Source organism: Rutidosis leptorrhynchoides, chromosome 3, assembly GCF_046630445.1.
Source record: "Rutidosis leptorrhynchoides isolate AG116_Rl617_1_P2 chromosome 3, CSIRO_AGI_Rlap_v1, whole genome shotgun sequence".
NCBI classification, from domain to species: Eukaryota; Viridiplantae; Streptophyta; class Magnoliopsida; order Asterales; family Asteraceae; genus Rutidosis; species Rutidosis leptorrhynchoides.
The window spans coordinates 308,023,610-308,037,651 of NC_092335.1; the positions used below are offsets into that span (position 1 = coordinate 308,023,610).

The window sequence follows — 14,042 nt, forward strand, 5'->3', positions numbered from 1 at the left end:
TGCGTCTTTGAAAATTGTAGGCCAATAGAGTCCAGCATCATAAACTTTTCTTGTTGTAAGTTGAGGCCCATAATGCCCTCATGTTGGTCCTGTGTGACAATGGTTTAAGATTTTACTAGCTTCATCTCCAAATACACATCGGCGTATTATTCCATCGGGACAACTTTTAAACAAATGTGGATCTTCCTAGAAATAGTGTTTTATATCACTAAAGAATTTCTTTCGTTTTTGGTACGATAATCCTTTTTCAAGGAATCCACATACTAAGTATTTTGCATAGTCTGCAAACCATGGAATTTCACTATAATCTATCTTCAATAGATATTCATCAGGAAAGTTGTCTTGTATGGCCGATTCATTTAGAACTTCTAATTCAGGATTTTCAAGATGAGAAAGATGATCAGCGGGGAGATTTTCTGCTCCCTTTTTATCTCGGATTTCAATATCGAACTCTTGTAAGAGTAAGATCCAACGGATTAATCGTGGTTTGGCTTCTTGTTTCGAAAATAGGTATCTAAGAGCAGAATGGTCGGTATAGACCACCGTTTTTGCTAGAACGAGATATGAACGAAATTTATCAAAAGCAAAGACAATAGCAAGGAGTTCTTTTTCAGTAGTTGTATAATTTGTTTGTGCTCCTTGTAACGTCTTACTAGCATAATAAATAGGTTGAAATCGTTTTTCAATCCTTTGTCCTAAAACGGCTACCATTGCAAAATCACTTGCATCGCACATGAGTTCAAATGGTTGATTCCAGTTTGGAGTTATCATGATTGGCGCATTAGTGAGTTTCTCTTTAAGAATATTAAAAGATTTGATGCATTCATCTGAAAAGATAAATGGAGCATCTTTTTCAAGGAGTTTGTTCATAGGAGTGGCAATTTTAGAAAAATCTTTTATGAAACGTCGGTAAAAACCGGCATGCCCTAGAAAACTCCTAACTCCTCTAACATTGGTGGGATGTGGAAGTTTAGCAATTACATCTACTTTAGCTCTATCCACTTTAATTCCTTCCTTTGAAATTTTATGACCAAGAACGATGCCTTCTTTAACCATGAAATGACATTTCTCTCAATTAAGTACTAGATTTGATTGTTCGCATCTAATAATCATTCGTTCAAGATTAACTAGACATGATTCAAAAGTATCACCGAAGACTGAAAAGTCATCCATGAAAACTTCCATGCATTCTTCTATCATGTCGTGAAAAATCGCCATCATGCACCTTTGAAAGTTTGCAGGGGCATTGCAAAGTCCAAATGGCATGCGTTTGTAAGCAAAAGTACCATAAGGACACATGAACGTGGTTTTCTCTTGGTCCTCGGGTGCTATTGGAATTTGAAAATATCCGGAAAAACCATCAAAAAAACAATAGTAACTATTTCCGGCTAATCTTTCCAACATTTGATCAATGAAAGGTAAGGGAAAGTGATCTTTTCTGGTGGCGTCATTTAATTTTCTATAATCAATACAAACACGCCATCCTGTTACAGTCCTAATAGGAATAAGCTCATTTTTCTCATTTGTGATGACAGTCATGCCACCCTTCTTAGGTACGCATTGAACTGGGCTTACCCATGAACTATCAGAGATTGGATAAATTAAACCTGCATCTAGCAGTTTAATAATTTCTTTCTTAACAACATCTTGCATATTAGGATTTAGTCTTATTTGGCGTTGCACATACGTTTTATGACCTTCTTCCATAAGGATTTTATGTGTGCAATACGAAGGACTTATTCCTTTAATATCATGAATTTTCCATGCAATAGCTGGTTTATGAGCTTTTAGCACAGAAATAAGTTGAGATTTTTCATTTTCAGTAAGAGAAGACGATATTATTACAGGTAATTCAAATTCACCATGTAAATAAGCGTATTCCAAATGGTTTGGAAGTGGCTTTAACTCTAATGTCGGTGGTTCTTATATAGATGATTTATATCGATATCTGTCTTCTTCTTTTAGCATTTGAATTTCTTCTGTTGTTGGTTCATATCCATTATCCATAAGTGTAGCTAACATTTCAGTTTCATCAATTGGTTCAGTACCTTCTCCTAAAGAACATTCTCCTGTTCCTTGTAATTCTGGAAATTCTTTTAACAATTCTGCATGTGAATCTATAGTTTGAATATAATAACATGTATCATCTGCAGATTGCGGTTGTTGCATGGCTCTATCAACAGAAAAGGTAACACTCTCGTCCTCTATACTTAGGGTCAGTTTCTTACCAAACACGTCTATTATTGCTTTAGCTGTGTTTAAGAATGGTCTTCCTAATATGAGAGGTACTCGAGAATCTTCTTCCATGTCCAGAATAACAAAATCTACTGGAAATACTAAAGTACCAACTTTAACTAGCATATTCTCCATTATCCCTCTAGGATATTTTACTGATCGATCGGCTAGTTGTATACTTATTCGTGTTGGTTTTAATTCTCCAAGGTCTAGTTTAGCGTATAGTGAATACGGCATTAGATTTATACTAGCACCTAAGTCTGCCAATGCTTCTATTGAACTAAGACTACCCAGAAAATATGGAATTGTGAAACTTCCTGGATCAGATAATTTTTCTGGTATCGTATTCAACAGCACTGCAGAACAATTAGCATTCATAGTAACAGCCGAGAGTTCTTCCATTTTCTTTCTATTTGTGATTAGATCTTTCAAAAATTTAGCATATCTAGGCATTCCTGAAATCACATCAATGAAAGGAAGATTTATATTTATTTGTTTAAACATATCCAAGAATTTGGATTGCTCGGCTTCAAGTTTTTCTTTTCTCATTTTACTTGGGTAAGGAAGTGGTGGTTGGTATGGTTTAACATAAGGTTTAGCCTTAACTGTGTTATCTTCATTAACCTTTTCAACTACCGGTTCTTTTTCCTTATCTTTTTCAGATTGTGGTTCTTGTTGAGTAGGAATAGCTTCATCAGAAATTACAGGTATTTCAGGTGGTTTAAGTGTAATACCACTTCTTGTGGTAATGGCTTTAGCTGTTTCATTCCGGGGGTTAGCATTAGTATCACTTGGTAAACTTCCCGTTTTTCTTTCACCTATTAACCTTGCTAGGTTGCTCACTTCTTGTTCCAAATTTTGAATAGAAGCTTGTTGATTTCTAAATGCTTGAGCATTTTGTTCATTGGTTTGTTTCTAAGATGTAAAAAACTGTGTTTGAGATTCAACTAGCTTCGATATCATATCTTCTAAATTTGGCTTTTTATCATCGGTTTGTGGTGGTTTGTTTTGAAAAATAGGTCTTTGCTGATTGTAAGTATTGTTGGATACTTGTTGATTACTAGGACCTTGTTGGTTGTTGTATGGAACATTTCGGTTATAATTCTAGTTTTGATTGTAGATTGGCCTTGGCGGTTGATAATTATTCTGATAATTATTTCCAGGCCTTTGGTTTATGTATGAAACATTCTCTCTTTGTTCCATTGTTAGTTCAATACTGAGACAATCTTTTGTTAAATGTGGTCCTCCACACTGCTCACAAGTAATTCGTATTGAGTGGATATCTTTAGTCATCTTTTCCATTCGTCTCTCGACAGCATCTATCTTTGCAGAAATGGAATCTAAGTCATAGCTAGAATCGGCTCTAGCTGCTTTAGATGATCTAACGATATCTTTTTCTTGGTGCCACTCATGTGAGTGGGAAGTAGTGTTATCAATAATTTTGTAAGCGTCAGTTGCGGTTTTCTTCATAATGGAACCACCAGCTGCTATATCGATGTCTTTTCGTGTAGTGATGTTGCATCCTTGGTAGAATATTTGTACTATTTGACATGTGTCTAAACCATGTTGCGGACATCCTCTTAATAACTTTCCAAATCTTGTCCACGCCTCATATAGATTTTCATTTGGCTTTTGCGTGAACGTAACAATTTCTCCTTGAAGTCTCACGGCTTTAGATGCCGGAAAGAATTGTTTAAGAAATTTTTCAACTAAAACGTCCCATGTATCAAACGCCCCTCCAGGTAACGATTCTAACTAATCTTTGGCTTCTCCCTTTAAAGTCCAGGGAAATAACATGAGATATATCTGTTCATCCTCCACTTCTCGGATTTTAAATAGAGTGTAGATCCTATTAAATGTACGAAGATGTTCATTTGGATCTTCCTTCGGCGCACCACTAAATTGGCATTGATTTGTTACCATGTGTAGGATTTGTCCTTTGATTTCATAATCTGGCGCATTAATGTCTGGTTGAGTAATTGCGTGACCTTGACCCGTGCGTTTAGCTCGCATTCGGTCTTCCATACTTAGAGGTTCCAGATTCTCCATTATTGAATTTGTTGAATCTGAATCACTAGAGGAGTCTGATTTACTGGTTGGTTCCTCAACAATCTCTGTTTGAATGATTGGTGGTTCCGGAGGAAAGATTAGTGGTTCAGGATCTATGAATTGTCCCTGAATATTCTCCGGATTCTCAATTGTGAGGTCGGGTTCAAAGAATGGATAATCAGAAATTTGAATTGGAGTACTTGGTTGACTGGATGACGATTCTAAAGAAAAATCAACGGCAACAATATTTGCTAGATGTCTTGATCGAGTTACTGGTGGTGAACGTACAAAAGGTGGTGAACGTTTTGCTCGGTGCATTCACTGAATATCCTATTAGTTATAAAAATAAAAATTATATAAGCTATCAAAATAATAGACTTTTCTGCTTTTGCTCACGTTTCGAATAGCCAATAGATGCAGCAGGGAGCCAGAACCCTTTAAATCGGAAGCTCACAACTCAGCCACTAACAAATCCAACTATTACTACGAAGCAGAAAATTTGGATGTCTATCAATTTAACCACTTAAAATAATTTTTCTTTGAAATTTAAAGAAATTTTAGAGAATAAATAGAAAATTCTATGTCCTAAAAACTAGAGTGTCGAAAAATAAGAAAGAAAAAGAGCGCGTCGAAAAACGTCGAAAAATAATAAGCGTCGAAAAATAAAAATAAGAAAGTAGCGCGTCGAAACTTAAAAAGGAACTAAAAACTAAGAATTAAAAGTTGCGTCTAAAAATATTAAAGCTTAGAAGAAAAACTATATCCCAAATAGCAATAACTTAAAAAGGTACTAATATATAAAAAACGGCGTAGCAAAATTCTAAAGCACTTAAATCTTAGTCTAAATAAAAAGCACTTAAGGGATTTTACGGCAAAGCCTAAAAATCTAGAAACTAAAATAACTATGGCAAAAACTATGATTTAGATCTAATTACGAGCGAAAAATACAAATATTACGCTAAAACGAATAAAAAGATACAAAATATAAAAATATACTTAAAGTTGTAAAAAGTACAATTTTTATAAAAATATTATTTTTTTATTATTTATTTTATCAAACTATTAATTTTATAATTTATTAAAACTTATTAAACTTAAAATACAAATTAATTAAAACTAAACTAAATTAATTAATAACTAAACCCTAATTAGGGTTTTTAATTAATAATAATAATAATAATAATAATAAAACTCTAAACTGGTCGAACTAGGTTTCAGACCTGTCCAATCAACTCATGCGATCGCATGAGTTTTCTGTTATGGAGCCATGCGATTGCATGGGCCTTGGATCCGGGCCAAATGCTGAGCTGCTACAGTACGGGCCCGAATGTTTTTATATATATTTTTTTGATTTAATATTAAATAAAATATAAATAACTTAAATAAAAATATAATTTTAAAAACTAAAATAAAAATACTTTTATAAATTTTTTAACAACTCTTAACAACTAAAATATAGATTTTGTTTTTTTTCTTTTTATATTTTTGGTTTTTAATATTTAAAACGTATATTTTTTACAAAAGCGTATTTTTATAAAAGTAAACTAAAAATTAATAAAAATCTTTTTTTATATATATATTTAGCGTTGTGCTTTCGGCTTTTAAGCAAGAGATTCCTCGGCAGCGGCGCCAAAAATACTTGATGTGTGCGAGGGGTACTAGGAAATAGTATTATTTTTACAACGAAATACTATTAAATACGATACAATTTTACACAAGATATTTATTTATTTATAGAATGGATATACCTAAACCTTGCTACAACACTTATAGGCAGTGTACCGAATCGTACAGTAGTGTAGTTTTTAGTAAGTTCGGTTCGTTCCACAGGGAAAATTAAACAAGCTTAACGCTATATTAGTTTAAACTATATTTGTAAAAATACAAAAATATATATAAGTAATAATATTATTATAAAAGGGGTTTTTTACCGTTTAATGACCGGTTTGTCGATTTTAAAACTTTAGTCGCAGTTAAAACCTAATGTAAAATATTAATTATATAAAAGACTTAATTTAAAACGTAAAGTAAATAACGATAATGAAATTGCGATAAATAAAAGTGTGATAAAATAAAATTGCGATAATTAAAAAGTACGATAATTAAAAGTGCAGTTAAATACAATGACAATAAATAAAAGTGCGATAATTAGAAGTGCAATTAAATATGAAAATAAAGGAATTATGCTTATTTAAACTTCCGTAATCATGATGTTTGACGTGTTGATTTTAGTTTCTTCCCATGGGTTAATTGTCCTTTGTCCTGGATTATTTAATATGTCCGTCTGGTTTTTGTCCATAACAGTCCATCAGTCATAAATATAAAGTGCGAGTGTCCTCGTCAAATTATCCTTATATCCGAAGTCAAATATTTCAACTAATTGAGGACTTAAACTGTAACAAGGTTTTAATACTTTGTTTAATAATTACACCAGGATATCGACTGCGTGTAACCCAAGGTTTTAATACTTTGTTAACAATTACGCCAAGTGTCCTTGTACATAATTCACCCCTGTTTTAATAAGTCTATTAACTATTAATCCATTCCCGTGTTCGGTTAAATGAACGATTTTTTGTACATATAAATATCCCGCCCATCGTGTCCGATCGATTGTATATGGTTATTTATAGGTACTTCCAATTGTAAATCCTTACATTAAATTAACAAACTATCATTTAGTTAAACAAATATAAAGCCCATTAATAGCTCATAGTCTAATTTCCACAAGTGTCGTTCTTTTGTCCAAACCCCAATTATGGTACAAAGCCCAATTACCCCGTCTTAATATTTTAGTCCAATATCATGATTACTTCGGCATTAAATAAGCATAATAATAACTTAGCTACGAGACATTAAATTAAAAATAACATTAACCATAACTTACAGTGATTAAAAATAGCGTAGCGTTACACGGACAGAATTTCGACTTACACCCTTACAACATTCGCTATCATACCCTTATTATTAGAATTTAATATTAAAAATAAAATTAAAATATAATATATATATATATATATATATATATATATATATATATATATATATATATATATATATATATATATATATATCTTTACGTATGAAGGAAGAAGAAAAAGATGTGTTTTAGGTTCGTGCAAAGCCTGCCTTTTATAGGCATGTGGCCAGAAAAAGGCCTCCATGCGATCGCATGGCCTGCTTTTCCAGCTCACATGAGCTTGTTTCTTCTGCTGACGGTTTTTAAATATAATATATAATATATAAATAATTTTAAGAATTATTTAAATATTATATTATATTTATGTGCATAGTTGACTTGTAATTTTTAGTCCGTTGCGTCGAGCGTTGAGAGTTGACTTTGGTCCCGGTTCCGGTTTTTCGAACGTCCTTGCGTATAATTTAATATCTTGTACTTTGCGTTTCACGTCTTGTACTCTTGTAATTTTGAGACGTTTCTTATCAATAATTTGAACCATTTTGATTGTACTTTGTACTTTTGAGCTTTTTGGTCGTTTGCGTCTTCAAATCGTCGAATCTGTCTTTTGTCTTCACCTTTTATTATTTAAACGAATATTACTTGTAAATAGAACAATTGCAACTAAAAGCTTGTCTTTCTTGAGGGATAATGCTATGAATTATGTGTTTGTTTTTAGCATTATCACACAACAACAATGCTCCACCATTTCCGCAGACCTCAAGGTTGCAAATGAGGCTGTGGAGAATCTTAAGAAATAGTTGTCTGAAAAGGCAACTGAAGAAAATAAACTGAAGGCGGCTCTTGAAGACGCCAAAAAAGTGCTTGAAGAGCGCACTTCAGAGCGCGATGAAGCTAACTTTGCTAAAGTTGCTTCTCAATTGGAATTTTCAAGACTGCGCAAACATTTGCCTATTTTTGCGCAAAAAGTAATGGACTCTCATCCTGTTTATGAGAGATTTGATGTTTATGTTGCTGCACTCCAGCAACGTGAACGTGTTAAATTTTATTCTCGCCTTGGCGAAGTCTGCGAGTTACCAGAGCCACTACTCGAAGATATAGCAAACATGCTCTGCAGCAGCAAAGAGGCTTATGAAATGTATGAACTTGCCAAGGCGGATATTGCTGAAATTCCCATCCCAAAGGTTGTTGCCATTGGCAAAAACAGGGATGCAACTGCTGAGGATATTATGAAACTTGATCTCAGCAAAAAGGATAATGAAGAAGCGCAGAAGTTTTCGCTATATTTGTAACAGTTTAACGCAGCTGTCTCTGCGATTTATTAATATGAATAAAGTTCCATTTACCGTAATCAATTTCAATTGTTTATTTTTATAGCGCTTTGTTCCAATTTATATTCGTAATCGCTAGACTTGTCCTTTGCAATTTCAATATTCATTATTGTGCACATAATAAATATTTACTTTCGCGAAACAATATTTTAATTGTATAATCAATATACCTTACGAATCTTCCAAGTCTGCCGAAACGATCATTGGGTAAAATATTGCGTTTAAGAATACGCCAAATGTGTTACAGCGAAGCATCTAAGTTGGGAAAATTCACAACTTAGGAAATTAACATAACATATACGTGTTCCATCATTTCACTAACACTTGAAAATTCGTTTCATTATTGCGGGCTTTTCCTTCGCTATTTTAAATATTACGTGTTTAAGTATTTACATGGACTTTAACCATTTTGTAAACAACACTAAACCGCAATCAAATTATCATTTATCATGAAAAAAGTAAACACTGATTATTTAATCTGCAACAGATTGCATACAAGTTCCTGATTACGGAATTTCAATAATACTTTGAATTTTACTACGCTCAAACCATTGTGCAATCAACAACTTATACGTAATATCTTTTCAACAGCGTAGCGTGCCATGCATTAGGGATGACTCTTCCATCGATGTCGGCAAGTTTGTAAGAGCCAACCGCATTGATTGCTATTATTTGGTAGGAACCTTCCTAATTGGGTCCCAATTTACTAACATTTTCTGCGCGGCTTGCTTCATTATTACGCAGAACCCACTCGTTAACATCGAAGGCCAATGCACGCACCTTTTTGTTATAATACTTCGCAATTTGTTGTTTATTATTCGCTTCTCTTATTGCAGCCATTAATCTGCGTTCCTCCACGAAATTCAAATTTTCGCACAAAGCATCATTGTTTGCTGCTTCATCAAAATTGGCAACCCAATGTGTTGGCACAAAAATTTCTGCGGTATTCATTACCTCCGAGCCATACACTAGACTAAAGGGTGTTTCGCCAGTGCTTTTCTTAAATGTTGTGCGATGTGCCCACAACACATTGGATAGTTCATCAACCCATCCTATTCGCTTTTCATTTAAGCGCTTTTTAATGCACCTAACTATATCGGGATTAGTTACTTCGCATAACCCATTGGCTTTCGGATGTGCCACAGAAGTAAATTTTTGCACAATGTGGAGCTCCTCGCACCAACTTTTAAAGGGATCTTTTGCTATCTGTGCCCCATTATCGCTTACAATTTCGCATGAAATCCCAAATCGGCAAATGATGTGCTCCCAAATGAAATTTCTTACTTGCACTCCTGTGATTGTGCGCAATGCTTTTGCCTCTACCCATTTGGTAAAATAATCGATTGCTACGATCAGGGAACTTCACATTTCCTGCTCCCACAGGAAATGGTCCTACAATATTGATCTCCCACTTATAAAATGGCCAATGCAAGTTCACTGATATCATATCATGCCTTGATTTCCTGTTCTGCGGAACGTGTCTTTGACAACTTTTGCATCTTTTTACTATTTTTGCCACATCGCGATATAGGGTTGGCCAAAAGTAGCCCAACCGCATGATCTTAGACGCAATAGTTTTATATCCAGAATGCAACGCGCAAGAACCACTATGAACTTCTTCAATAATCATCTCAGCCTCTGCGGGGCCAACACAGCGCATTAATGGTCCATTGTAAGATTTGCGATACAATGCATCATTTTCAATGGTGTACATAGGCGAACTTATGCGCACTAATCTTTCCTCATCTTTATCTTCTGGCAGTATGTTATTGTGCAGATTTTCAATGATTGGATTCATCCAATTTGGTTATATTTCCTCGACTGCCGCAACAACTAAACTGCCATCAATTGCTTTGATGGGAAACTCTTCTACCCAAACTTTCTTTTGAAAATGTGAGAAATTAAGGCCGCAAGTTTGCTTAACGCGTCTGCCTTTTTTTTTTTGGCTCTTTGAAACTTGTGCGAGCTCAAAATGCTCAAATTTTTCTGCAGTTTCTTTTAACAACTTTAAATAGTTTTGCATAGAGAGCTCATGCGCATCAAAGAATCCATTGAACTGATTGGACACTAACTACGAATCAACATATGCGCGTAACTTAGTGATGTTTAGTTTAAGCGCAATGTTTAATCCAGCAAACAGCGCCTCATATTCAGCTTCATTATTTGTAACATCAAAATTAAATCGTAGCGCATATGTATGTTCTTCACCATTTGGGCTTGTCAGAATCAAGCCCGCACCTGCACCTTCTTCGCATGATGCGCCATCTATGAACAAGTCCCATGTTTCACCTCGAACAGGCTTCAATTCCGTTCGCTTGTGAATTAACTCCAATTCGCCTGTCATTTTCGCCAAATAATCCACCAAAACTTGTCCCTTCACAGAAGTTCGCGGAAGATATGGTCTCATAAGATCCTAATTCAATTGCCCATTTAGTAAGCCTTCCAGACACTTCAGGCTTGTTAAGAACATGCTTAACCGGAAGATCACTTAATACGTGAATAGGATGCCCTTGAAAATATCTCCGTAACCTTCTTGATGTTAACAATAATGCATAAACAAACTTTTCTATTGGCGCATAATTGATCTCGATTCCTGTAAGTGCCTTACTTACAAAATAAATTGGCTTTTGCGTTTTATCACGCTCCGCAACCAACACCGAGCCAAAAGCCTCATTCGCAATTAAAACATATAAGTACAAAATTTCGCCCTTTATTGGCGCAGTTAGCGTCGGTAATGTTGCCAACAATTGTTTCATTTCCTAAAACGCGCTATCTGCTTCCGCAGTCCATACAAAGTTCTTATGACTTAAACATCCTTTAAGCTTTTTAAAGAATGGCAGTTGCCTTTCCGCAGCCTTTGACAAAAATTTGGTCAAAGTCGCCAATTTGTCTGTCAAGCTTTGCACTTCTTTTATTCTTTTTGGCGCAGTCATGTTTTCAATTGCGCGCTATCTTTTTTAGATTAGCCTTAACGCCTTGTTTAGTAACATAATATCCCAAAAATTTTCCCCGCTTTTCGCCAAAACTACATTTGGACGGATTTAACTTCATATTTATTATGCGCAGATTTTGAAATGTTTCCGCAATATCTTTTAGCATTTGATTTTACGTTTTACTCTTTATGACCAAATCATCTACATATGCTTCAAGATTGTGCCCAATTTGACCTTCAAATACGCTATCTATCAAGCGTTGATATGTAGCGCCAACATTCTTTAGTCCAAACGGCATTTTAATATAACAAAATATGCCTTTTTTCGTATGAAATGCAGTTTTATCTTCGTCTTCCTCCGCCATTGGAATTTGATGATATTCTTTATAAGCATCCAAAAAGCACTTAAAAGGATATGCATTTATCGATTCCACCTTCCAATCTATTTCTGGTAACGAATAATTTTCCTTAGGACAAGCTTTATAGATATCTTTAAAATCGATACACATTCGCCACGATCCATCGGGCTTTTTAACCAGCACTAGGTTCGCAACCCATGTTTGATATTTAACTTCGCGCAGAATCCCTACATTAACAAGCTTATTGACTTCTGCAGATAACCACTTTATGAGACTGGAGCCATACCTCTGCACTTTTGAACTATTGGTTTTAGCACAGGATTTGCATTAAGTCTATGCTCCGCTATTTCTCGTGGCACACCAGTCATATCCTGCTCACACCAGGCAAAAACATCCATATTTGCAGTAAGCAGTTGCACTAATTGCCTTTTAATATCTGCATCCAAATTATTGCCAATTTTGATTGTTTCCTCTGGATAAGCGCGGTTTATGATAACCAAAGTATCTTCCTCACTTGCATTTGAATTAACTGCTCCTTGTATATTAACATCTGCACAAATTAGCTGTATCATCACAGAACTCATGGTTGCAACACCTTTGCATGTTGCAAACTTTATCATTCCGTGTATATTTGAGGGAATTATCCCTAGCTTTGACAATGCAGTGCGACCTAGAAACATATTATAGCGCGAAGCAGAGCGCATAACATACAGATCTAAACATGCTTGTCGCATTAATTTTGCATCTGCTTCATCAACAAACTCAATTTTGAGCGATAATTATCCAACCGGCCATGCGAATTCTCCTGCGAAACCTGATAATGAAACTGCAGTAGGTACCAACTCTGCTTTGATGCTTTCTGGTAATCTGCAAAAGCATTGCTCATATATGATATATACACTGCTTCCTGTGTCCACATGCACTTTCATAATTGTGATTCCCGTGTTTGCAATTTTGCAAGATACGATTATTGACGAATCAATCGCGCCATAATTCTGCGTTGGCGGAAACGTTATTGGCGCGAGCCATTTTTCAAGTGTTTCCGCAGCTTTTCTCTTGTGAGCTCTCTTTCACTTATGAACCATACTTACTACTTTTAGTTCATGTATCTGCTACTTACTCACACAAGCTGGATCATTTTCGCGCGAATTTAGCTTCACTGGCCATTTTCGCTTTGATTTTGCAAGACTACTAGCCTTTAAATCACTTTTAAATCTGTGATTCCGTTGGCGTTGAAGCTTTGACAACTTCGCAGTTTTCCTAGAAACTGCATCGTCATTTAACTCTTTCATTTTCTTCTCAAATCAAATAACTAGGTACTGTGAACGTGCAATCCTGCAAATCATCGAACAAGAACATGAACACAATTGAATTCGCAATTAAATCATTCAATTATACAGAATAGATTTATCAAATTCAATTTGTAATTCATGTCTCACGGATGGCGCCAATTGATCAATCCTAAATTAGATGTTAAGGTCTAATTTAGGAATTGAGTGCAACAAGGGGTGGATGATGGTGTTGATAATGTTTTTAGGACCTTATTATTGTCTTTCACTTAGATTTAAGTGATCAATCACCATCTCCTGGTCTTGATCGCATTATCTTGGCTTGATTATGATTGAGGCTTGGGCATATTCACAAGCGAACCATAAAAACCTTAGTAATTGCACAGAATCAACAACCTAAAATGAGAGGCCAAGCTCCCTATTTATAGGTTTGGAATATCCGCGGAACCAATGATTGCGCAGAACCGACATATCCGCAATGTTTGTGCATGACAACTTCGTACACTTTCTTTCTGCGGCTTCCACAATGTTTTAGGCGCAGTGCATAAAATGCTAATCTCATATCCGAAGTGCTGTTTGTACTTGCATTTAAATTGCCTTTTGTACTTGAAATATACATATATATGCCTATATATATGATCACCCATGGCTCATTAACCTGAGCTATTATGATGACTTGAATTGGGCAAGGAACGGTGTGGGCTAAAGTTTTGTTAAGATCTTTTCATTTTAGTTTACATCTTCCAGTCCATGTCGAAACTATATAGTATTTTGTTTAGGTTGAATGGCATGATTGCATTGACATGTAGCTGTAAGGCTTCTTTCGAGTCTTCTATACACATATTATATCAATACATTTTTGACTTTTTGAAAAAAAATATGGAGGGAAGGAATACATTGAAGCTCAGATATCATATTTCTGGCTATCGTTTC

At 35.0% G+C, this 14,042-nt stretch overlaps 1 protein-coding gene across 1 annotated transcript; it reads right to left on the reverse strand.

Moving 5' to 3' along the window:
• Positions 1-9,216: 9,216 nt before the first annotated feature.
• On the reverse strand, positions 9,217-10,327 carry LOC139901062 (uncharacterized). Its single transcript, XM_071883800.1, has 2 exons — positions 9,814-10,327; positions 9,217-9,731 (listed from the first exon to the last, which is right to left on the reverse strand). Exons 1-2 carry the CDS (start codon positions 10,325-10,327, stop codon positions 9,217-9,219), a joined length of 1,029 nt encoding a protein of 342 aa, XP_071739901.1.
• Positions 10,328-14,042: the final 3,715 nt, after the last annotated feature.